At 47.3% G+C, this 24057-nt stretch overlaps 3 protein-coding genes across 4 annotated transcripts in view; all 3 read left to right on the plus strand.

Moving 5' to 3' along the window:
- Positions 1-15: 15 nt before the first annotated feature.
- LOC6619507 (transcription factor Ouib) lies at positions 16-1619 on the plus strand. The gene is made up of 4 exons (XM_002043686.2): positions 16-238; positions 292-1004; positions 1085-1195; positions 1258-1619. The coding sequence occupies exons 1-4, from the start codon at positions 119-121 to the stop codon at positions 1445-1447; spliced, it is 1134 nt and encodes a 377-aa protein (XP_002043722.1). The 5' UTR covers positions 16-118; the 3' UTR covers positions 1448-1619.
- Positions 1620-1769: 150 nt separating this feature from the next.
- Positions 1770-5866, plus strand: LOC6621959 (microprocessor complex subunit DGCR8). Of its 2 annotated transcripts, XR_004362083.1 has the most exons (6): positions 1770-2552; positions 3039-3242; positions 3308-4257; positions 4358-4612; positions 4672-5217; positions 5768-5866. XR_004362083.1 is itself a non-coding variant. In XM_032721874.1 (5 exons), the coding sequence occupies exons 1-5, from the start codon at positions 2321-2323 to the stop codon at positions 4957-4959; spliced, it is 1929 nt and encodes a 642-aa protein (XP_032577765.1). In that variant the 5' UTR covers positions 1770-2320; the 3' UTR covers positions 4960-5333. The 2 variants fall into 2 exon arrangements, 1 of the variants encoding a protein (XP_032577765.1); XM_032721874.1 differs by lacking the exon at positions 5768-5866 and having other exon boundaries at positions 4672-5333.
- An 11403-nt stretch (positions 5867-17269) lies between these two features.
- Positions 17270-24057, plus strand: part of LOC6619509 — a 30757-nt gene continuing 23969 nt past the window's right edge. Inside the window, exon 1 of the mRNA XM_002043688.2 lies at positions 17270-17363. The gene's annotated coding sequence lies outside the window, so the exon portion shown is untranslated. The remainder of the gene's footprint in view (positions 17364-24057) is intronic.

Genomic DNA, 24057 nt, shown 5'->3' on the forward strand with positions numbered 1-24057 from the left:
GTTGCCATATCTCCTCAGCTATAACAGCCTGGCATCGCCAAGTGAGCAACAATATTAAAAACAGCGCATTTTTCTGATTAATTTGTTCTTAAGTGTTACTAAATAAATAATATAAAAAATGCCGAATCGTAATTGCCGCACTTGCGGCATGTTCATCTTCTGTTCGAATCCCAGTAACCTCTTCGAGGAGCCCAATTCCGTAATGCTGCACCAGATCGAGGTTCTTACTGGTTTGTTTGTGAGTAGCTTTAAATTTTTATGATTTTAAACTCAAGTCTGGATTATCTTTAGTTGCACGGCGGATCCGGGAACGAGCTGCCCCCCTTCATTTGCTCACCCTGCGAATTGGACCTGCAGACGGCGATTTCTTTCCGGGAACGTGTGATTCAAACCCAAAAAACGCTTAAAGACAGTCCCAACCTGGGGAACGCGGACTTAATCGAATCCTTCGCAGTTGATTCGGAGAAGGAGATTCAGTACGCTGAAGAGGTCACCGAGATCGAGGTTATAGACCACCTACCCGAGGAACACCTCCTGGATGAAACGGAAGAGCCGTACGAAATATGTGAGCAGAACAAGCAGCCCCAAGTGAAGATTCCTGCGCAGGAGAAGAAGCTCCGCGGAAGTTCCAAAACCACGCCCACAGTCTTCTCCTCCGTCAAGTTTGCGGACAATAACCAGGCCAATAATCGCCTTAAACCGCGCACGCATTGGAGCAGGCTCACCGAGGACGAAGCGGTGGCCCTAAAGCGGGAGCGACGCAAGCGGGATTGCATATGCGAGCAGTGTGGCCGGCACTTCACCTGCCCCAGCAACTTCAAGTTGCACCTCCTTCGACACACCGGCGTGAAGCGCTTCGCCTGCGACCAGTGCTCCCAGCAGTTCTACACTGCTACGCTTCTGCGGCGCCACCAGGAACTGCACGCGGGAAACGCTCTGTTTCAGTGTCGCTACTGCGAGGCAACCTACAGCAACGCCAGCGGACGCATTCAGCACGAACGCATGTACGACTCGTTCCCAATTATGAAATGAAGTAAGCGGCGAATGCTTTTCACATATTCCTGACCACTTTCCTTTTCCCCAGGCGCCACACGAATGTCAAGCCCTTCAAGTGCAAGAAGTGCAATAAAAGCTTCGCCATGAGCGGAAAACTCCGCACGCACATGCTGAGTCACACCGGAGTGCGAGCGTTCCAGTAAGATCGTAGTTACCTGAATATTTAGTACGGATCCTTGACTCTGCTTATCTGTTTTTCAGCTGCGACTCCTGCCAAGTCTCCTTCGTTCGCCGCTCCCACCTGACCTCCCACTTTCGCTCAAAGAGCCACGCCCACTCTTCCAGCGCCCAGACGGCGCCGGGCAATCCAGTGGAACTGGATGTGGAGGCCAGTAATGACATTCAGACGGGGGCTAATGATGAGGCTGAACTAAGGAAAAGTGGATCTTAGGATACACTGTACTAAAAATCAATAGATCTAATTATATTCAGATTAATACTCAATGCACTTAATATTAAGTGAAAACAAAATATTTTGAAACATGCCTGTGTTGAATGAAAAATGAATTTGAGTTCTTGTCTTACAAAATGTATTAAATATAAATAAAGATTACCCTACTAATGCTGCGCACCGCTTTTTTTGTTACATTATTTTTATGTTTGTAAAATTATTAAAATTGAAAATATTGTTAAATTAATAACCCTTGAGGAAATTCGAAAATAGTTTACCGGCATGGGAGTAGCCAGCATTTCAAAACGTCCTGAGCCTGGTCACACTGTTTTGCACTAAATAAATTAGGGGGCGTCTTTAAATTGCAAAATTTCTTGCAAAAGAAGTATAAAAGTGCTTGGAGCTGCAGTTACAATAGATCCTAAGAGTAAACGTTCTTCTCCGGAGGACAATACCCGGAACCTTCACTAACCCCAATTCAAAAGTGCCAATCTGTTCCTGCAAAACTGCATGTGGTGTTTGTTTCGCTTGTTTGGTTATTTTCCCCAACTAACTTCCTCTCTCTCTAAAATCTCGATTTCGTACTTGAATTGCGCAGCTTTTGCTTTGGGATTTTGTCCGACAATTAGGCAGAATCCATCGCGAAAGACGCAGCAGTAGCAACGTTTACAATCCGCGAAAGTGCCGTCGCAGAATTTTCCGGCGGGGCTTCTGGCTTAACCAATGTGGCACTTCCAATGAGAAATCAATTGCAAGGCGTTGGATGCTCTCAGTATTGGTTATTGGCGAGATTGGCCCCGGGACAGCATTACTAGACAGTTCCGATCAGTCCGCACTAAACCCCTCCCGATTTAGACACACACATCCAACACAATGGCGGAGAAGCCGCTGGCCGACTGCCCGGACTCTGGGCAGGTCCGCAAGCGACCCCGGCTGGAGGAAGAGGAGCAGGAGCTCAAGGTGGCCGGCTTTTCGCTGAGCGCCATCGAGGAAATGCGGAGGACCAGGGACAACGAGCTGCAGAACGAACCCATGGACCAGCAACTGCGACAGTTCCAGGTTCTCGACGAAGTCGGTTCTGGCAGCGATGAGGATGATGAGTCAGGTGAGTCGGAAACGAACCTCGGATAGAATAGTGAATAGAATTCACTCAGGTCATCCAGATCACAGGCTGTGCAATGACCACCTTTTGTTTCACAGTGCAGGCGCAGTTCTTATCTCAAGATCTTGGGGGCCTATCATTGTGCAAATACAGGAGGCTGATAAAAGAGTCAGCCGGCAGGTTAAACCCTGATATAGCAGCTTCAGTTTTCCTTTATCTTCTTGTCAGGCAGGTGGTGGCAGTTTTGTGCGGACAGCTCCATGCGCATGATACCCATTATCCGACTGGCTTGTCCAGCGGCGTCAGGTAGAGCTAGTAATAATGAAGGATCACTTCAATTAAACATCAAAGAGCTAGACAATGAGGTGCCAAGGGCGTTCATTAAAATATTCCGTGAAGAGGGCCATCAACTTCGCGTCTGGTTTTCCATTTCCCAAGCAAACAGACAGCTTATCTATCTGTGATTGTATCTCCTTACATGGCAACCAGACAACGCTAGCGAGCAGCAGGGTGGAAGGTATGGACAAGGACGTGACGAGGAGGAGGAGGCGGCTGATGGTGACGGCGAAGAATACGATTCTTCGGAATTCGATGATGACGAGATCGAGAATCTGCTGGACGAGAAGCTGCCCGACGAGCTCCGCGAGTCAAAGCAGCCCAAGTACGAGCAGCGTTTCAAGACTGTGCTGGAAGGTCAGTGCTTTTCGTGGAACCAAGTGTCCAAGATGACGAGAATTTTAATGTGATTCCTCTTTTAGAAAAGCGGCTCAACCACTTTGAAGTCCTACCCGAGGGATGGGTGCAGGTGACCCACAACAGTGGAATGCCGCTCTTCTTGCACCGCAAAACCCGCGTCTGTTGCGCATCGAGGCCCTATTTTCTCGGCACTGGAAGTGCCCGCAAGCATGCAGTGCCCTTGGGAGCAATCCCCTGTCTTAACTACAGGCGGGCTTTGGAGGAAGAGTCGGAGGTGGAGCAGCAGAGAGCGGATGGAGCGGACCCAGCTGCGGTGTGTCCGATGACCGGAGCTTCCGCTTTACCGGTCGAAGCCATGGACGTGGAGGGGAAGGAGAACAACGAAGGCGGCACCGATCACAAACCCCAACCAGATGGCATAACTGCCCTCATGCCGGCTGCCAAAATTGTCACGGTCAACGAGAATACCCAAAAGGAATCCATTACACCGGAGCAACTGAACACCTACTGCCAGAAACTCTTCAAATTCAAGGTGATCCGTGTGCTGCGATTTCGGAGTTGGAATGCTCGCCGCAAGTTCACCAAAAACCGCAAGCACATCAAGAATATCCAACGACCCACGCTGCCGGATGGCACTAAGCTTATTAAGTTCCCAATACTAGCGACTGCTGGCGAAGGATCAACGAACCCGCGCGGTCGAAAGGAGTGGATCATGAATCCCAATGGCAAGAGCTTCGTCTGCATCCTGCACGAGTACGTGCAGCATGCTCTGAAAACGCAGCCCACCTATGAATTCAAGGAGCTCCAAAACGCAGCCACGCCTTACTCCGCCACCGTGTCGGTGAACAATCTCAAGTATGGCACGGGCTATGGCACCAGTAAAAAGCAGGCCAAGTCGGAGGCGGCTCGGGAAACGCTGGAAATACTCATTCCCGATGTCAAGGACAAGATAACGGGCAACAACAAGGACCAAAAGAGCGGCACTGCGAAGAAAGCGCAGAGCGATCTGTCTGTAAGCAATCTACCTATATAAAATGGAATAACTTATCACAGCATATTTAACCGACGCAAATGGGTAATGGCTTCATTTTTTTTTTGTTAATTTCCTGCAGGTTTTTGATGACATCCGCATCGAAGATCCCCGAGTCACCGAATTCTGCAACAAGACGACGGAGCCATCTCCGAACGCCATTCTGCTGACTTGCTTGCAGCGCAACTACGGCAGCGATGTTCAGATCAGCCAGGAGATCAACCGCACCGCGAATAACAAGAACGAGTTTACCATGACCGTGGGCAAGCACACCGCCAAAGTGGTGTGTAAAAACAAGCGGGAGGGCAAGCAGTTGGCTTCGCAAGCAATTCTCCAGGTGAGCAATAATATTTCTTCACAACTTCACTTATAACTACTAAGTTAACCTTTTGTCAGATTCTGCATCCGCACATCCAGACCTGGGGTTCCTTGTTGCGCCTCTACGGCAACAACTCCATAAAGACCTTCAAGGAGAAGAAGCTGGAGGAGCAGGAGATCACCGTGCTGCAGAGCAAGGCGGCGGTCAACCAACCCAACTACGCCATACTGGACAAACTTAAATCCGAGATGCTGAAACTGTGCGCCAAGCAGGAGAGCGTCCTAACCATGGGCACTTTTGTGCCGCCAAGCGACGTCGATCTGCCCACTTCCTCCGGGTCCAATTTGAACAACGTCGAACTTTGATTGGAAAACACACAATCTCTCTCGCCAAAATTGATTCTCTAGTAGTGCATGACAACCTCCTAGTCTCTCAGTTACCCACCCGGTTCCATATTCGAAAAGCTAATGACAACAACGACGCTTTCTCTAGAGGCATACGAACTGATTTCAAATCGGCCTTCATCTATCTGAGCTGGTCAATAATGAACAATTACTCCGAAGTGGCTTTAGCAAGTGGCCAAAAATGAAGAACAATTGCCTATCAAGTGGTTTTACATTAAGGTAAATTCATCAATAAATTTGCCAAATCTAAGTAGTTCATGCTTGCAATAGCTAAGATTAGGGGTTCAATTTCATTTGTACAATATAAGCTTGAATAAAGTACTATTAAAAATGCAGTCCCTTGTATTTGAGTATAGAGATAGTGTTCTAAGATATTTATCTTTTAAAAAAGTAGAGTTCCTAAGTATTAGATACTATTCATTTGGATTATTTATTTGCAATTATTTGCTCATGATTTGTTTATCAAATTTCCTCGTAAATCTTCTCGGATCGCTTTCATTCTGGGAACGTCCAAACACCATTGACCCGTAACCAATTTGGAAGACTTTTTAAAAAGTCGTGTGGAATATAAAAAAATGGATATTTACATGGCCATTAGGATTCTCGGGTGTTTTCAGGGGGGGCGGTCGGTTGGTGAGTGGATGTTAATATTTAAGGCGGCGGGCAGGGTGTAGGTTCGTAGGTGTGTGTGCGTGCAATTATTTAAAAGACGATGCAGTCATAAATTATGCTACATTTTCATTTCATTCTAACGTTTCCTTTTTTATAGCATTCCAACGAGCGTGGCACACAGACATACCTACCACGGAGAAAGCGGAGAGAGAGCGTCACAGAGAGAAAGTCGGAGAGCGAGCGCGGGAGAGCGGCGCAGGCGCAGATCCCGGATTTTGCGCAGCAGCCCTGCTGCGAGATGAATTGTGGCGAGTTCTGACTTGCCAATTCGCAGGCCGTATCTGTATCTTCAGTACGGATTCTTCGCGTGGCGAGAAAACCACTTCCCGGCGCTCCTATCCTCAGGACTTTCGTCTGGGATTCATAATTGAATCACAGTAACTCGGGACAGACCGAAAAAAAGTACGGGGAGAAAAACAGAAAGCCAGGAGGAGAGCTCGGTGGTACAGCTGAAAAACGCCAACTGCAGTGCAGAGCAGAATCACTTTTATTGACATTCGTCTTAGTTGCCCCCTCATCCCTCGGTGCCACCAAAAAAAAACCCACTCATAGCCCCCCAATTCCTCGATTCTCGACTCTCGACGTTCGATTCCCGGTGCTCGTGTGTCGCGTGTTGCAAGTGCGTGGGTCGCCCGTCAAATCAGTGGATGTAGCAAGCGGTACGACACGCGCGCCGTTTTTGATTTTTCGCCCAGCGGCCCAGAAATCGGGCCTGGGAAAAAAGTGCGGAAATTCGGTGAAAGACGGAGCACTCGGAAAATAAACGGAAAATCGGGTACACACACGCACTCCTCTACGCCGTGTCCAATGCATTTGGCCCGCTTGGCCCAAGCACTCGGAGATATGTAAATTATGCCAAATTCCATTGGAATTTCCGTCAGCGCCAGTGAATCGGTAAGCAGCAGCCGCCGGAGCAGCAGGAGCCGGAGGACGCAGGACGCAGGACGGAGCAACAAGGACTGGAGCAACAGCAGCCGAAGGTAAGCGGTAGCGCATTAGGCGCCAAGTGTCAGCGGAGAATGCTGGAAAATTCAATAATCCGCCGCAGGGCGCCCGATTGTCCCCCTCGTTCCACACGTCCTCCTCGCCGTCCGCCTGCCCGTCTGCCCGAAAAACCCACTCCACGCTTGCCATCTGGGCGCATACCGAATGAACTCGTGCACGGGCAGAAAAAAGTGGTTACTACTTTATTGTGGACTGAAAAATTGATGGTGGGGTTGTGCTCTGCGGTCATTGTCTTGGAATTTGTGCTTTTTTGTGAATTTCCATCGAAATAAATCCCTACGACTCAATTGGAAATTGGGTATGGGCTCTTCAAAGCCCAAATCCACATCCTTTTCGCATACGGTGAGGCTGTAGTATTTATCTTACATTATCGCATAATGGCACATCGGTATCTGTAGGCGTGTGTTAATTGAATTGCAATATTTGGGGGTTTTATTGCGCCGCAAAACAACAGGAAGGGTTGAGTAAATATTGGCAGAGTTATCCACAGAGCGAAGCTGCCAGCTTTTTCTCCTTGTGCACTTACATGGCACATACAGAGGAATACTCGCTCGGCTCTGGCGTAGTCTGTTGCGTCCAAAAGTAGGTTGACTTCGGTCTGGCCGGGTTTTCGGGATGGGATTGGATCGAATGGGATGGGATGGGATGGGTTGGGGTCTGTTCTGCTTTGCGTTTGGAGATGGCTTTGTTGCCGCTCGATATTCGTTTAGTTTCAGTTTCTTTTGCTGTTTCGTTTTCACTTCCAGCTAATTTCGGTGAAATAAAGAGATGAAGAGTAAATAAGATGTCGGGCGGAGTGTGGACGAATCGGGGGAGCGCCACTTCCCGCGGGCGCAAGTGTCCTTCCTTTGAAGTTGTGCTAAGTAAATCCAGGTAATGCTGCCCAGGACCGCGGGCTTCCATTTTGGGGATTCCTTTTCGTGCGGAACAAGGACTTCTTGGGGAAACAGCCGAATTATAGACCCTTTCTCATACATTTTCTTTTCCTGACTTCCGGCGGGTTCGCCTGCTCCTTCAGCGTTCATCAGTATTTAAAAAAATAAATATTTTGCCCTAAGTTTCGTTCAATTCGGGTTGACAACATCCATTAGAAGGAAGAATGTTGGTTGGGTCCTAGTAAAGGTTTCTTCCCCATTTACACACCTAGTAACTGTGCCAAAAATCGATTGCTTTATGTTTTCCTAATTCCCATTGGTAGTTATACTCATTTAAGTTCTTGCTGAGACAATTAGAAAATAGGTTTATCTACGAGGTTTTGCATTTCAATGCTTTCAACTTGAAGGCATTTAAATCTAGCAATTCTGTGGCCAACGCTCTTTTTCACTTAGCCAGATTTTTCCATAGCCAAACAGATTTCAATGTTTTCCTTGTGCAGCATTTACAAATGCAAAAACTGATTCGACGTGGCTAAAAAGTCCGAAGAAGGCAGCGCACGTAAGTTTTCCTTTTAATAATGCTCACATTCCTCGGAAGTTTGTTTTAATTAATATTCCGAAATGCTAAACAGACGAAACCAGACAAACAAGCCAGCGAAAATATTTATACAAACCTGAAAGTTAGATACCCCGGCTGGAGCCAAAATTCCAGGGGATGCGTAAACTTGGCAGTGAGTCCTGCCCCTCCTCCTCGTCAGGCGAAATTCGAAATTCATTGCGGGTTGCAATGGCAACGATCTGGGAGCGATGGCACCGCAAGGTGTCCTTTGATGTCTGATAAGCCAATCCCGGCAATGTGACACCTTCGGCTCCATGGATGACTGACCCGTCGTCACCCATTTTCCATCCTTCATCTTCCATTTCGCATTTCCCACAAAGCGAGCGACCACCAAGAAATCGGAAAAGGAAAACCGGGGGAGCGGTGCGAGTACTTAATAATGCAAATACCCACAAAAACTTTTTGGGGGCCGGGGTCCTGAAAAATTCCAAGAGGGGCTTATCAAATTCTTCGAATGGCTTTGCCCAAAATAGAAAAGTAAGCCAGAAAAATCGCATTCTCTCAGTGGGTCGCTCGACTGTCGGCCAATTTGGCGTGCTAACAAATTATCGCTGGCCGGGAAAATCAATAAGCATTAATCTTGCGGCGATTTTGTCTATATCCCGCACATTATTTGCATAGTTAATGGCCAGGACCACGGGTGCCGTTGGCCATTTAACCGAACACCGACCACCGACCACCGGCAACCAACAAGCGATGGGTTTAAGTCCGACTGGCTGGGCAATTGTTAAAATCGTTGTCCGCCGGACGAGCTGATTATAGCCACTTGTAGCTATGATTGGGGAACCGATTTCAGGCGAAACCGTAAGCTCCTGCCGTTTACTTAACTGGAAAGTCGGACGGATCCGTCTGCATTTGCATTTGTATAATTGAAACCGATGTAGAACTCTGGAGCCCCGGGCGAATTCCGTTCGAGTGTTTGGCTTCCTGGGAAACCCAAGGTGTTTCGATGTGGCAGGAAAGACTCCAATTAACATCCTCGAGCAGAGCTCAAGGACTGCGCTGCGACGTAGGTTGAATCTTGTGTGTTCAACACGGCGTATACATAATGTATAAATGAGTTTTCTTAGAGGCAGCGTGACATGTGAGTTGTCCATTAAGAGGGAAATGAAATGATTCTGTTAATAGACCCGGGGGATTCCTTTTTGATTGGTCTTTGGACGTATGCACACCCACTCCCCCGCCCCCCGACGTTTGCGTTTCCACATTGACTGCGAGGGGCACCTTAACGCCCGCAAAAAGCAATCTCATCGAAGGAAACTTTATCCCATGAAATTAAAATTTAATTTCAATTAACTTATCACATCGTTGCCAGCATCCGACACCCGAAACCCGACACCAATCGGGATTCCACGCCTCCGCCGCATCAACACATTGAACGCCCGGCTAATCTACCACAAAATACCTTGAGGTGGGGCATCCCAGATCCCCTTTTGCATTTACCTGTCACCTGGCCAACCCACCAACGTGCCAAGGTACCAACTTACCAACTTGCCACCTTGAAAATTTCATAATTAAACGTTGCCCAACGCCGACTTAAACCCGGCCAAGCCGGGCTGGGGGTATAGCCCTGGGTGACATCTTCGAGAATTCAAATTAAATCATCCCCGAGAACTTTTGAGGACTTTCTGTGTTGATTCATGTTCCATGTGGCAGCTGCCCCAAGTTTGCTGGGGAATCCAAAAAGGCAGAAAAGAAAAATAGATGAGCAAAATCCGAAAAATGAAATGGAAAACTTTGCTTGCCCAGGAATTTCACTTGATTTCTATTTGTTGTTCTCCTGGCGAACCTCTCCACTGCCCTCCACTCCCCGCCCGTTCTCTTCTCAGCCATTTACCGGTTCGAGTTATATGCCGACTAATTTGTGGTGTTTGCTTTTGGCCTCTTCTGACTCTTCTGCTGCTCCAGTGGTTCCGTTTCGGTTCTGGCCGGGATCTTCGCCGAGGATTATGCAGTGTGGTCAGGGCGGAACGAGCGGGTATCAGTATCTCCTGGCGATACAGACGAAAAAACGGATATCTCATTCTTAAAAATAAAATAAAACCATTTTATTTCCTAACTTATGTAATCACATTTGCGACTCGTTTAATCAACCCATTTTTTTATTGAACGTGCAGCATTTTTTTCTCAGTGCCCACGCCGACAAACTCACTTACATGCTTGTGCATGGGTACAAGATTCATAGACTCATAAATCTTTGAGTATTGAAAAACCATTTTTGCCTATAAGAACTCATGCCGAAAAGTTTATCCGGCGTACACGCTTTCCGGCTGAAGGGTGTGCGAGTCGGGGGCTCTCGATTGGATTGGATGGAGTGGGATGGGATGAGATGGTATAGTATGGAAAGGGATGGTAGGGAATGGCGTTTCCGACCGGGGCACGCGGAACATTCGCCAACTTGGCTTGAGGTGAAAGCAAACAACGTGACGCCGGACAACGAACACCAATGACGGTGTACAACACTGAATGGCAATTTAGCCAGGACTTCAGTGGTTGCAGGGGATCAGAGGGGAGGGTGGGGGTGGTGCGCCCCAGGGGGTGGTGTTGTAGTTTAAGCATACCGAGCATCAATGCCCTCGGCCATTTTGCGAAAATCCACCAAAATAATATTGTTATGTACATTTGTTGTGGACCTTGGTTTTGGTCAATGGTAAATGGCCAGGGCTTTAAGTCACACAGTGCCCCTACCCCCAACCACCCCCTCCTCCCCTTCCACCACAACACTCACACATACGCAGCATATGCTCCAAGCTGGCTCACACACACATAAACATGTCCAACGAAGCGTTCGAATCGAGAGAGGGATATTCATGAAATGGAATAACTAATGAGTTTATGCTAGGAGCGTGTTTTGTTAATTGCATTTGACGGCAGAGCGAGACGGAGATGTGGCGAGGCGGGAGAGCAAGGAAGACGCCACAATTTACACTTGAGAAAAATGTTATGCTCTTAACTCCTATAAATGTTAATTACTTTATTTGTGTTCTTCCAAGTGCAATATGGAATTCTTACAACGAAATGTTTCGATTTAGATTAGTTCTAAAGGCCATTCTCCCATTTTGCTGGCCAATCAACCCCCCTTTTTGTTGAGTGCACGGGCTCGCCAAAACTGGCCTCTTCGGCTGGGGAGGCATTAACAGCGGATGGGAAAAAATTGTGGCACACACTCGGTTTCCTGTTGTGGCAACGAAACTTAACGAAATTAGAGGAAGCCAACCAGTGGCAACGAGCGGAGGAAGAACAACAGTTGACAGAGACCGCGGCTAATGAAACCGCAGTTGAAGTGGCTAAAAGGGGCTAAAAAGAGGCTAAGGGGACAGAGTCGCAGGGGAAGGGTAAAAGGCAGGCGGGATGCCGTGAAAATGCGAATGCGAATGCGAATGAGTGGAAATGGCTACTCAAGTTACCCGCAGTTACAGTTTTGTATCTCATTCTCGCTCGGCGTGGAAAATAAACCCCAACCGCCCCCAGAAAATGACGGCGACAATTTGCCAATGGCAGCGATAAGTTTTCCCAGTCCTTTTCGGGGAATAGGACCAAGTCGTACACATGTGCTCTATTGTTGGATGCGCCCACCAAAAGGGTTACTCGCCAGTCCCATTTTCAGGTCGCGAAATTGGCCCAATTGGTTTTTGGGGCTTTCCAGGGAAATGGCTGGTATCCTGGCCAGAAACCATTTAGTTGGCCGTCTCATCTTCAGATTCGCAGATGGATCGATGGCCGAATGACTGCGAATCGGCTAATTGATTAACCTAATTCCAACCAGCTCACATGCACAAATCAATCATTTGCCGAAGGTTCCTGCTAATTAAGCGAAATGTCGGCGAATTTCAATGGAACTCGGTGCCAAAGTATTCGCATTCCCATGGCTTTGTGTGCTGAGTCTAGACAAATGCAGGAATGCGTAAAATCACACAGAGTAATTGGACCAGTTTTTATGCAATTGGTAGTAACCTTGGCCCATTGCGATGCCCCTGAAAACACTGAATATATATTCCAATGGGTAAGATTTCTCCATTTGCTCAGCTTATCAGCCACACAGTCCTGTTCCAATTAGACGCTTTCAACTTCGAGTAGCAATCAATGGCTCGATTCGCCACTTCTTTCCATCATCTTCTGGCCATCTAATGTGCACTTGAAATTAATTGGCCAGCTGGTCGCTTCTGTGGCGTTGGTTTGCTGGGCGGGCAGCTTGAGTTTTTCATTCGGCCACCTCAATTATGAGAAAATAAATACTTAACTGCATTTTAATTAGTCCGGGAAAAAAGCCGTGCACACAGCGGCTTGTGCGGATCCGCGATGTGCACATATAATTTGAGGCAAACTCACTTCAAAGTCAAAGCTCAGATTGGTCAATTCAAGTGGCTTTCCGAAGGCCGGGGCTTGGTGACCACTTAATTATACGTATACTCGTGTGCAGGACCTTCTCTGCATCATCATCCCATTACACTGGGCACAATGGTGCATCCCAAATAGATTTCCTCTCAAGCGAGTTAGCTTTTAGATTGGAGTTCATTATTTCTCAGTCTCGGATTTCTCATGGATTCCCTCAACATTTTCTTGCATTCCTTTTGTGTGTTTAAATATAATAAACCATTACTACTAAGCTCCACCTATTTTTCCAAGTGCAGACATCGACACGAGGATGCGAGGACACGAGTCCTGACTCCTGACTTCCTCAACGTCCAATTTGCGTACTTAAATTCATTTCACTTTAATTACGAAGGTTTCCCATTTAATATTTTATGCTCCACTCGCAGCTCTTCGCTGCTGGCTGCCGATTTCCCCGGATTTCCCCCGACGTCCACCCGATTTTCCACATTTTCCATCCGCCCATTTGGCCACGTTGCCCTGGACCCAGGACCGCTTCATCTGCTTAATGTCAGCTATTTTCATTACCCCCCAGTCGACCAGGACATCGACATCTCCAACGCGCGTTGTCAGGCTGGTCGGCTTCTTTTTATTTTTTTTATTATTTGGCCGGGATGTTCTCGCATTTCAGCCTGTGTTTTTGGTGGGTAAATATTTCGACTATAAACCGTATTAAGGTATTCATAAATTGCCTGCTGCTTAACCCCAGCAAGCAAGTATTGGACGGACATCCAATTTGGTAATTCAGGGGCGGAAAATGGAGCAGCCGCCGAATGGCAAGGGGTCTATTGGAAAATTCGTTAACGGATCGAATGACATAAAAATGTCCTGGCAGAAGTAAGCTGCGATGTTTATGAGCCGAGCAACAAGCCAAGATCCGCAAATTGGGCCTCCAATTTGGTGGGGGTGCTTAGGGGAGGATTTGGGGGCGACGCACGCATCATTATGGAGCCAAAGTGTCGTGCTCGAGATGCTCATCAAATACCAGCCAAACGGTGTAAACTGCCTCATTGAAAGCGACAGCCTCGGAAGACTCGGAACACTCCTGGCATGGAAACTCCCCTCACCTTCCACCGAAAACGGGATGTATGAACAGTGATGGGACAAAACTGTGATTGGGCCCAACTGGAATTAGTTTATAATTGCTGCAGAGAACTCGCATTTCTCTCTTGTGGTTAATTGGAAACCTTGTGGGCCCTCGAATCCCTTCCAACTACTACTATTAAGCCCCGGTTTAGTGAGGGGGTTTCCCCAGCCACCGACGCGGAGGAATCGAAGCACAGGGAGTTATAATCTCATAAGCTCCTTAGCCTGCGCTTTTCTTACACGCTGGAGATAGCTGGAAAAGGTGAAACTGGGAAAAACCGAGATACATTCCAGGAACCTTTACAATTCTAACTTGAAAAGTCAATGACTGGATTTGGTTTGTATTGAAAGGATGGATAAATTAAGATAATTGGTACATGCTGCTCCCAAAACACAATTATGCCGGATTCATCCACGGATATTCTCCTATAACTACTATTCAAATAACTTGGTTGCATTTGCTTAAAGCGACTGAGAGTCGCTGGTCCTGAAAACATTCGCATGCCACTAAGTTGGCACATAGCAGTGATTGAATCACTGTCTGCGCCTGTTCACGCATCACCAACGTGGTGACATCCCCCGCAGCATTGGGTGCGGACCAGGGCGAACGAACTGGAGTCGGGAGTCTTAGTGGGATGTGGGATTTGATGGAGCACGCGGAGGCGGATGTGGAGGCGAAGGCGAAGGCAGTTGGCCTCGACAACAGCGAAAGCGGCAGCCAAGGCAGGAACATTACGAACACTGCGAAAAAATACATAGCCACAGATTGGGAATTCCAAATATATTATCAAGCCTTTCTTATTGCCTAAAGTGTATTAAAGAAATCTTAATCTCAGTGTATTGATGGCGCACGATGACGAGGACGACAGGGCAATTGGTTTTTGGGAGACAACAAAGAAAGCGAACCTCGATTGGGCGGAGTTGGGGGAAAACCGGGAAAGCGGAGCAAGTGGAGCAAGGCGCCCAGCGGAAGGGGCGGTGGGTACACGTGGCTGCCAAATACGTGCGTGGCTGAGATTTGTTTGGCTCTCATCCGCGCACATCCTGCGCTTCGCTAACTTTTTGCTCTCCCTGCTAATGTCCTGTCTTTGGATGTATGGGTTCATGGTTGTGCGGCTGTGGCTGCGGCTGCCGCTGTGGGTGTGAGTCCTTCTGTGGGCCAGAGTGTGTGCGTGTTTTACAACCACAATCTGTGGGACGGGGGCGAAAATCTCGGGGAGGAGGCGAAGACACAAAAAATGGAATGAAAGGAGCAGAGGAGCAGAGGAGCAGAGGCCGGGCAAATCGTTGCCTTTTTATGTGACCATTTCCATTGCGACTGCGACTGCGTTCGTGTTCATTAACGTTGCTATTACATTTTAACACACCGAATCGGAATGTGTCCTGGCAACGTCCTTGCCACGCCTCCGCCGCCGCCGCCCCTCGTTAGCTTTTACTTTCGGTTGTTTTGTTTGCTGTTGCTTCTCCTGCGAGAATGTTGAAATATCCTGTTTAACTTTATTTCATTTTTTCACAGCACCCAACACGTGGCCACCCACCCATTTACCGCCCACTTCCGGCGGCTGCGGATGTGTGTGTGTGTGTGCTTTAGTTGGCATGCATAAATTTTTACGTTTGTTGTTGTCTTATCAGATCATTTATTTGCGCAGGGAGGCCTCCCATTTCCCCATTTTCCCATTTCGCCGCACTTTCCGCATTTTCCTCTACCCTGCACTCGCATTACTAGTGTTATTTGCATGTTGTAGAAAAATATCAATTTGCGTACCTCCGACGTCGATGGTAGACGGTCGGTCGTTTACCATTTTCCGCTACTTACGGGCCCTTTGTCCTTTTTCCTTTGCGCCCGCCTTAATTTGCCGGAGACACAGTGGCCCAGCCCAGCGGCAAGTTGGAGATATGAGAGTGTATCTCGAATGTTGTGCAAATGTTTTCGCCCGCCCCCACTTTCGCTTTTGGCCATTTGAATATGAATTTATATCAATGTGTCTGGGCCACGCAGCGTATACGCAATTTATATAATTCGTGGCGCTATTTGCATAACTATATTGTCCAGAGTTCAGCTGCCCCGCACGACTCGCGTGATAATGTAAATTTCTGGGCCACTTCGTTTCTATTTGGCCCGGAATTTATCACTTGACTGCTTGGCCCGACTTAGCCATTAGTGGCGCAACGAAGAGGAGCAGGCAGATGAAGTCCAAGCAAATAAGGTGAAGTGCAGCTCGGACTTATGCCCACGAGTCACGTAACTTCCTGTCGGCGCCACAGTCGGCAGGGTTACTGGTTAGTGGATCCCGGATTCTGGCTTCTGGCTTCTGGATACCCGGCTCTAAGCTGACTTCGAGTTATGGGCCACCAAGTGGAGGAAGACACTTCGCTGTGGATTCATAAATTTAATGCTAAGCAGCCCGCTCACCCACTCACCCACTGACCACCCAGACCGCCAATAACTTTTCTGATAATATCTGGGAATCACCCGGCAGCACTCGCTATTTATCCCCATCCATGGCTTTCTCTTTCGATGCTGCACCGCGACAAAATATCAACAATCGGGTCAGCTAATGGGTCACAAGTGTACGTATCACATGATAAAATAATATGGGTTTGGAAAACTATTGATTGTTTCTTCTTATCCGAATACAAATAGAAATGAAGGAGAATTTAATGCAAACTTAAAACCATTAGTCGCACAAATTTCTCACAGTGTGCGCTTGTCGTTAGCACATTTGATGTTGCATACTTTTATGTGCTACAGATTTTTCGTCGCGAACGCGGCTCTAATGAGCAGAAGCAGGAGCAGCAACTACAACCACATCGTCAACTTTTCGCCCAACTATGTGTCGTATACGTAATATGTGTGAATACCAGAGCAGGGCGAATAAGGAGTGTACCGCGTTGAGGGGTTGCGAAAAGTTGTGGCAGTGGCCAAAGCACTCACCCACATATGCGCACACAATTTTTTATGGTTGGTTAACTAAATTTACTTTACTGCCTTCCACTACTGCCATGAAAACGGAGAATGCCAACGAGGCCCAAGAAGAGCGAGATAGACTTGGGCAATATAGCTGCAATATTGAAAACTGATCAACCTGATTGAATTGCCAGCCACTGAAATAGAAACTAATGAATCGCCCGAGACTTGGGTGTATGTAAAATAATACCAATTTCTTGGGTAAGCCTTGCCGTCAACATGAGCTTCCACAGATTGCGTATACGCAGCGTTGATTGGTTGGGTATTGGATGCGTTTACGAATACATAAATTCATTAATAATGCCCTCGCACATAATGTTTTTCGTCCCAGACGAGCCTTAAAGTGCACTATATACCAGTCCTCACTGCTGCCAGACGTCCGTCCAATAGAGCTCGGCTCAGCGGGCTCAACGGAGTACAGTAAGTACTCCTGACAGCCCTCTTTCGAGGCTAAGGAATCATTCAGCCGAACTGTTAAACAGTGATATCGCCCTGACTTTTATCCGGGCAGATCTGGTTCTTTGATAGGGCTTTAAGCCAAATGGAAGGTGATTGCGTGGCTACAGGTTTCAATTCCTTTGCATTTGATCGACTTAGTTTATAGTTTAAATGGGCATTCAAGTTAACCTTTAGATACCACTTTGAATTTGAAGATATAATGGGTTTATGATCAATCTATGATGTTTATAGTGAGTAACCATTTCGTGTTTTCCTTGTTCTTGCAGGTTTTTTTAGACACTCCGACGGGTCTTCACAGCCGATTAGCACTGTAAGCCATGATTCCACTGTAGAGCACACTTATTTATTTATGTGCGAATGAATATGTGTGTGCAGCACCCACATAAGCTGCCAAGTATTTATTGAGGATATTTAGCAAACATTTACTGTCGCCAAATATGGCTGGGGCGCAGTGGGAAAGACAGCCGGAGTGACACGGAGATGGCACTGTGTTCTCGTCGGCGATACCCGCCTATCTGTCCTTATCGATATTTGCGAAATAATAAAAAAGTGGCAGGCCGCACACTGCCGAAATACGGAGCAGCGAAGGAGCGATGGAGCGAAGGAGCGATGGAGCTGCGGAGGAGCGGGCCCAGTTGTCATGCTGGTTCCTCCGTATATGGCGGGGTCGCCCCTTTCCACTTTTATTCGCAATCCCCCAGCTCAACAGCTCAATCTGCTACGATTTTGAATGGAGCTGGTACCCAGTGGGTCCCAGATGGGGCGCAGAGTCATGAAAAATTACACAGGGCATTTTGTTCGCCTGTCGACTCGACTCTTGAGATATTCCAATTTTTAAAGTGTCAAAAATATCCGCTTATGTATGGAAATACATACCGACTTTTGTGGTACATACACATGAATATGTAAGCAGATAATGGCTGCTTTCGGCCGCCACTTCTTTCTTTCTCGCCCTCATTGAGTTGAGTTGGCCAAAACAAGGGGAGCGGGCAAGAAATTGATAATTCCTTCGCGCAAAAGTTTGTGGCCAAACAGAAAAACGTAAAGAAAAAAGGGGCGAAGCGAGAAGAAAGTTCAAATCAACATATTGATTTTTGTGCGAAAGGGGCGTGTCGCCGCCCACGACCGCAACTACCCACGAGATACGAGTACACAAAGCCGACGCTGACGTGTGTATCTTGTATCTTCGCTGGTTGGCTGCTGCTGGTTTTTCTGGAGCTGTGAATGTTTGCCAACTGGTGGACAGGGCATTTGCTTGTTCACAACTTTTATTTATTTATGGCTTGATATTTATTTATTTCCCTCCGCATTTATTTTGCCAGAGATGCTGCCATGATACGAGTGCCTTCCCGGCTGCTCCTAATGGGTTTTGCGTACGATTTGAGTTTTTTAACTTTATTAAATTCAGTGCGCAGCAATCAGTTCCAGTTTACGCTTTTGCCCAAACTTTAGGAGCTGGCCTTTGTTCAGGCACTATTATTTATATCTTTTGGGGGGAGTGCTATCTACTGCTGGCAGTATTTCCTTGGCAGACTTTATTAAGATATCTCACAAGTTGCTTTTAATTTGTCTTCTTTTGAAATTCGATTTGCTTCGCTGACTTCCTTCTTTCATTAGGTTTATTAAATGCATTTGTACCTCAGCTGACGCAAAACCATAGCATTCAGTTTTAGTTTGTTGCGAATACTTGAACTTATGAGTGAGTAACAACATTTTGTGGCAAGCACACCATGTGAATGGGTTTAGTGAAGCAAACCAATCAGGGAAGAACAGAAAAAACATTCAGCACTAATTCGCACGAGGCTGCTTTTTCACGCTGCCAGATCAGCTTGGTGTTATTAAATTTGTTTAAATCTTTGCCGACTGACCCGACCTGACCTACATCAAAATCGGTTCCCATTTCATGGACCTGCAAAATGTTGCAAATTTGTTAGCCCTTTCGGGTTTGCTGCCTTTGATTTGCTCCGCTCAACTTTTGCCAACTGTATAAAGTTTCAATTTGCTTGTCCTTTGCCAGCCGCTCAGTTTGCTGCCTCTGTTTTGCTTTTGCTTTGCTCTTCCGCTTCCTGCACTTGCCACACTCTGCTGTCTCCGCTTGCTGTGGCAATTCCCCACGAAATGGCCAAATGGCAAAATGGCCAAATGGCAATTTAACAATGAAAAATTAAAAGGGAATTCCAAGTTTTTCTTTCACTGCAAAAGAGGCTTATATCCCGTATCGCTTCGGATCGGGTCTACCTAAGTAATTACAGTTGGATGGTGGCTACAAACAAAGGGAGCGGGCGGGAAATAAATGGTGTGTGCAAAGGAGATAGAAACGTTTGCTGTTTTTCCGTTTTAATGCCGGAAAAAGGGTTGCCTGCAAATATTTAACAGCGAGCCCCATTTGTCATTGGAATTTTCGCTCCTTTTTTCGGCGGCGATTGGAGTCCTGTCAAGCGTTTTCGCTTTGTTATTTCGGGGTGTGGAGTGTGCTGTCTCGAACTCTGTGATGTTTAATTAATTAGAGCGCTTAAATATTACATGGCGAGTGGCTGGATAGTTTGATTCGCTGGATAATTCAATTTATGGGCGGCATTCCGAAACGTTTTGCATAACAATGCGCATTTGCATGCTCCAATAAGTATGCAACATAAATAATTTTTCACTTTGCCCACTCACACATGTGCGGCCCAGTGAAAGCTCTCTTAAAATATCATTAGCATGCACACAGACACACATCTGAGACCTGACCTCCGACCCTGGGCGAACAACCCCCACCCACCCCGCGCCGCCGCCTCGTGACAAGATTTAAAGCATTTTTCATGTTGCCTTTTGCCACTTTGCTCTCGCTTATGTCAACTGGGTATGGCTAACAAATACATACATAAATCCACCCGAGGGTTTCCCTCAGCAGTAACATGGAAATTTGCTCGTTTTCCTCCTGCCCCCCCCCGTACCTCGCATCGCTTTAACCGGTGCACGCATCTTTTCTGTGTGTTTTGTTGCTGCTGCAAAATTTACAACGGAACCAAAAAGTTATGAAACTCATTAAAACACGAAACTAATTCAAACACCCCGGGCCTAATTGCCAACTCCAGCCTAAGCCGAAAGCAAGGAAGTCCTGGGAGGAGGAGGTCCTTCGCCTCGGTCTGCTGCCTGAACGATTCGCTGGCGAATCCAAAAAATTATTTAGCGTTAATTTCCATAGAAAAATGTGCGCGTCAACAGAAATTAAGTGTCCCATCTAATTTAACACAGCGCTGGGTCAGCGCTCTCGCTTCCCGCTCTCTCTCTCTCTCTCTCTCTCTCTCTCTCTCTCTCTCGCTCTGCCTCTCTCTGTGCTCCCAACACTGTGAGAAAAAACGAATAGACACAAAACTTAAACTTAAACTTAAATCCACGTACCAAGGTGTCTGTATATTGAGTCTGATATTTGCTTCATTCTAAGCCCTTTAATTTCTAATTTCTAATAATTTTACATTACTACCATCCGATTTTGCCCAGTGTAGTCGCTGATTTTTGGTCCTGCAGCGCACCGCAGCTGGTGGGCCGCAGATGCCTGCGACGCGTTAGAATACTTACAATTTTAATTTGAATAATTTTGCAGGCTCTAAACGTAAATTACCCCGCGTTATTTTTTTCGGCGCTGCGCTGGCTTATTATTTTTTTCGCCATTACTTTTCGCCCGCCGACACTCCATCGCCCCAGTCCGCCGACTTGGAGCTATACGGCTATATAGCTATAGCTTGTTTTTTGTGCATAAGCATTTTGAAAGATTAAACTTGGCGCACTTGAATGTTATTACACGTACCACGAGCCAGCGCCAACACTTTCATTTATTATTATTTTTTTATGCCCCAGCTCGAACCCGGACCCGAGTCGCAGCCCGAACCAGAAACCTAAAAAGAGACCTAACCCCGGCCCAATTGTCGCCCCCCCATCCATGGCCCCATCCATTGCCCCACCTCCACTTGCCTCCCATCAGCCAGCCATACAGAAAAATCACACATCGTTAGCCCAGCAGTTTTTTCCCTTTTGGTGTTTCCTTTTTTGTGCTTTTCATTTTTTTCACCATGCTTCTCCAGCGTGCGTCTGTGCCCTTGTCCCAGTGGCAGTGAGGCAGTGCGGCATGCGGCAGCTAGGAAACTCGCAGCTCGGAAACTCGGGTCCCATAACGCGGCATTTACTTTGCGCTCCTCCTGTAGAATGCTGCTGCCATAAAAATTGCTTTGCTTGCTTCTCAGTTCAGTCACTCGGTGCGACCCTGGAAGTCCTTGCTCTTAGCTCAGCCAGAAGACGCTGCTAGGAGGCGTCCCGTCCTGGCTGTCCGTCCTCCTCGGCCGAATGTCCCGACCCGTTTGAGTTCTGTGGAAGCATTCGAGCGGGCAACTCCATACAATCGTATAGACACACAATCTGGAGGCCAGCATTAGCTGAAAAAACATCGGGACAATCTATATAATGCCCTTCTGCAGAGTCGCACGATTCAGCTGGAATCTACATTTTGAACTAAAATTTAAATAGCCAGCTCAGAGTTGATAGAAACAAGCTCAATATTTCCCAGAACTTGCATCTTTAATTCATGCCTCCATGAGTAACATCACCCCAAAGGATGTGAGATTAGCCTAACTCTCCATGTAAGCAGTGCTCATCTTAGGCTGGGGGTTTATATGAGGTACATAGAAGGAAGAGCTCATTCGAAGATGTGAAAATACGCATACGCCACGTAGACAGCTATGCTCATAGGTTTTAATCTGTGTGTGTGTGAGTGCCAGTGTGTGCGTGCGTTTGTGAGCTCAAAGTTTCTTTATTTAATTCAGTGAACTGTAAAATGTGCTGAAATGTTAGATTATTGCTTTTCACCCAGCCGGCGACTAGTGCTCTTGGCCAGCTCCGCTCACCATTTTCCCCATTTTCCCCCAGCTCTTCCGACCGCCCGCAATCTTCCTTTTCCACTTTGCGCCCATCCGCTCTTTGTGTGTTATTGTTGGCGTCGCGGCTCTTTCCCTCGCCGCCTGGACGTGTGCTTCAGTGCCTCCCGCTGCCCCAACAATTTCCAACTGCACTCCTTTTCACGAAGATAATGCGTTGATAACCCCGCGAAAGGAAAACCCCAGAAAGGCAGGAGGCAAAGGGAACGAAATTGGGCAATTTGCTTACACACAAAGTAAGAAAACGAGCAGAAAAGCAGAAACTGGGAAAAGCTGCAGACGTATGAAAGAATTTAGAGAACGTTTTCCCAGGGCGAGTTGGCTGAAGACCTTTTCGGACTTGATGGAATGGCCATGAAAGGTTGACGGGACACGTGTCCTGGACCCGCTCCTCACTGCACAATGGCGAGGGACTCGAGGACTCGCCGGGTTTTCCATTTTTACACTCAATGGATGTTGCTATTTATCAGCAGAATTAATTAGGAAAAATATTTGAAAATTAGCCCAGGAATCAATTTGAATCGCTGTTCCTAAGTTATCAATTTGATGGATGTTAATCAGAAGAATCTGCGAGTAACGATGGATTTGAATCCGTAACTTCTATTTGATATGCATAGTACATAAACGTCCTTTTGCTTAGTCGCGAGTTGAGTTACTAATGCTAATCCTACCTGCGATTTGTAATAATCTTAGAAATATAAGAGACCCATTGTTACCTCATTCATTCAAATGCCTCGAGAGTAAAAGGTAGCATCCTATGAACACCATCGATGTAACCTGCTTAGCGCATCCCTCGATTCATCACCTGGTCCTTGGCTCATCCGCAGTTGTTTGCTGCGGCGTCCCCTCATGAAAAATTCCGTGCATGCATTGACCAAATTTTTCTTAGTCCAATAATCTTAATGACGAAACTTAAAATTTACGTGAGCTGCCTTGAATTATTCGCTGTCGTGTCAGGAGCGCAGGAGATTACCTGTTACCAGCTGACAGTCCGCCCCTGATTCCGTCCCCTTGGCCGCCTTGTTTGCATAAGGATACGCTATGTATTAAAAACCGACCAGAGATGCGGTTCCAGGGATCAGCGGTGTGGGGTGTGGGGTCAGGGGTCTGGGGATAAGCGCGGTGAAATGGGGGATGCTCCAAAAGGCGCAGCTATGTATATCAATATGAGCGCGACAAGGAGCTCTCCAAATTGGGGTCGACAGCATCGACAATGGCGGCGGCAAACAAAGTGTTGAGCAGATTGGCTTTTCGACGGACAGCCCTGCCGGATCCGGGATGAATGTGGCACTGAGAGAAGAGTTGGCCAGGTTGTGGTCGACGAACTTTTGCCCACTTACAGCAAGTCTGCGAGTAACTCGGTTGGATTTCTCTCAGTGATCAGAGTGGCGCTGCCCAAATTGGCATTCAAGATGCGCAAAAAATGGAAACGTTAAAGAAAACTATACTCGCCAAGAGGTCGCAGGATGGCCTTCGGGAGACTTTACTTTCGGCCATATTTAAACTGAATTTATGCAGCCCAGCTGGGAACTTGCATGGCCTGTTAAATGGTAATTATTTCGGAATAAATTCAGACGCACCGCGTCCCCCAATTCCCCCGATTCCAATTAGTATTCAAACAGTCGGCTGAGCAGACTTTCTTCGAGCGGGGAAATGCAGCGCCTGAAATTGGCATTTAAGACGGGAGTCGTCGGGGCCTCCTTACCCGCCTCCTCCTCCTCTACCATCTTCTTCTCTCCTTCCGAGCCGGCACTCGATAGAAAGCTGGCTGTTTATGTCCTTGCCCGCTTGTCTCCCTATCTATCTGTCTGTCTGTCTGGGTTTCTGGGCTTTCTGCTCTGCTCTGCTCGTTCGTGCCTAACGAGCTGCACTCCAAAAGCAGCGCGGAATACCGCTCCTGGCGAAAGTCGATGGCATGGATGTCGATGCTGCGATGTTATCGGAGTGGATAACCAAGTTGCCGGATGGCTCGTTGATTCCGGGCGGAGCGAGACAGAGGCTCCTTTGGCTGCGCTTCCTTCCTTCTGGCCGCCGATTGTTTGTCCTGTTGTTTCGCCACAGATTGTTGATGTTCGATTTAATTTCAGCCCT

This window comes from Drosophila sechellia, chromosome 3R (genome assembly GCF_004382195.2).
Source record: "Drosophila sechellia strain sech25 chromosome 3R, ASM438219v1, whole genome shotgun sequence".
Taxonomy (NCBI): domain Eukaryota; kingdom Metazoa; phylum Arthropoda; class Insecta; order Diptera; family Drosophilidae; genus Drosophila; species Drosophila sechellia.

What these genes read in the sequence shown, in the direction of transcription:
- LOC6619507 (XM_002043686.2), top strand. Translation starts at nt 119, where the DNA reads ATGCCGAATCGTAATTGCCGCACTTGCGGCATGTTCATCTTCTGTTCG. An exon ending in AGGTTCTTACTGGTTTGTTT is followed by an intron (nt 239 to 291) that starts GTGAGTAGCTTT and finishes GATTATCTTTAG; the next exon opens with TTGCACGGCGGATCCGGGAA. An exon ending in ACCGGAGTGCGAGCGTTCCA is followed by an intron (nt 1,196 to 1,257) that starts GTAAGATCGTAG and finishes TCTGTTTTTCAG; the next exon opens with CTGCGACTCCTGCCAAGTCT.
- LOC6621959 (XM_032721874.1), top strand. Translation starts at nt 2,321, where the DNA reads ATGGCGGAGAAGCCGCTGGCCGACTGCCCGGACTCTGGGCAGGTCCGC. An exon ending in TTTCAAGACTGTGCTGGAAG is followed by an intron (nt 3,243 to 3,307) that starts GTCAGTGCTTTT and finishes TTCCTCTTTTAG; the next exon opens with AAAAGCGGCTCAACCACTTT. An exon ending in CTTCGCAAGCAATTCTCCAG is followed by an intron (nt 4,613 to 4,671) that starts GTGAGCAATAAT and finishes ACCTTTTGTCAG; the next exon opens with ATTCTGCATCCGCACATCCA.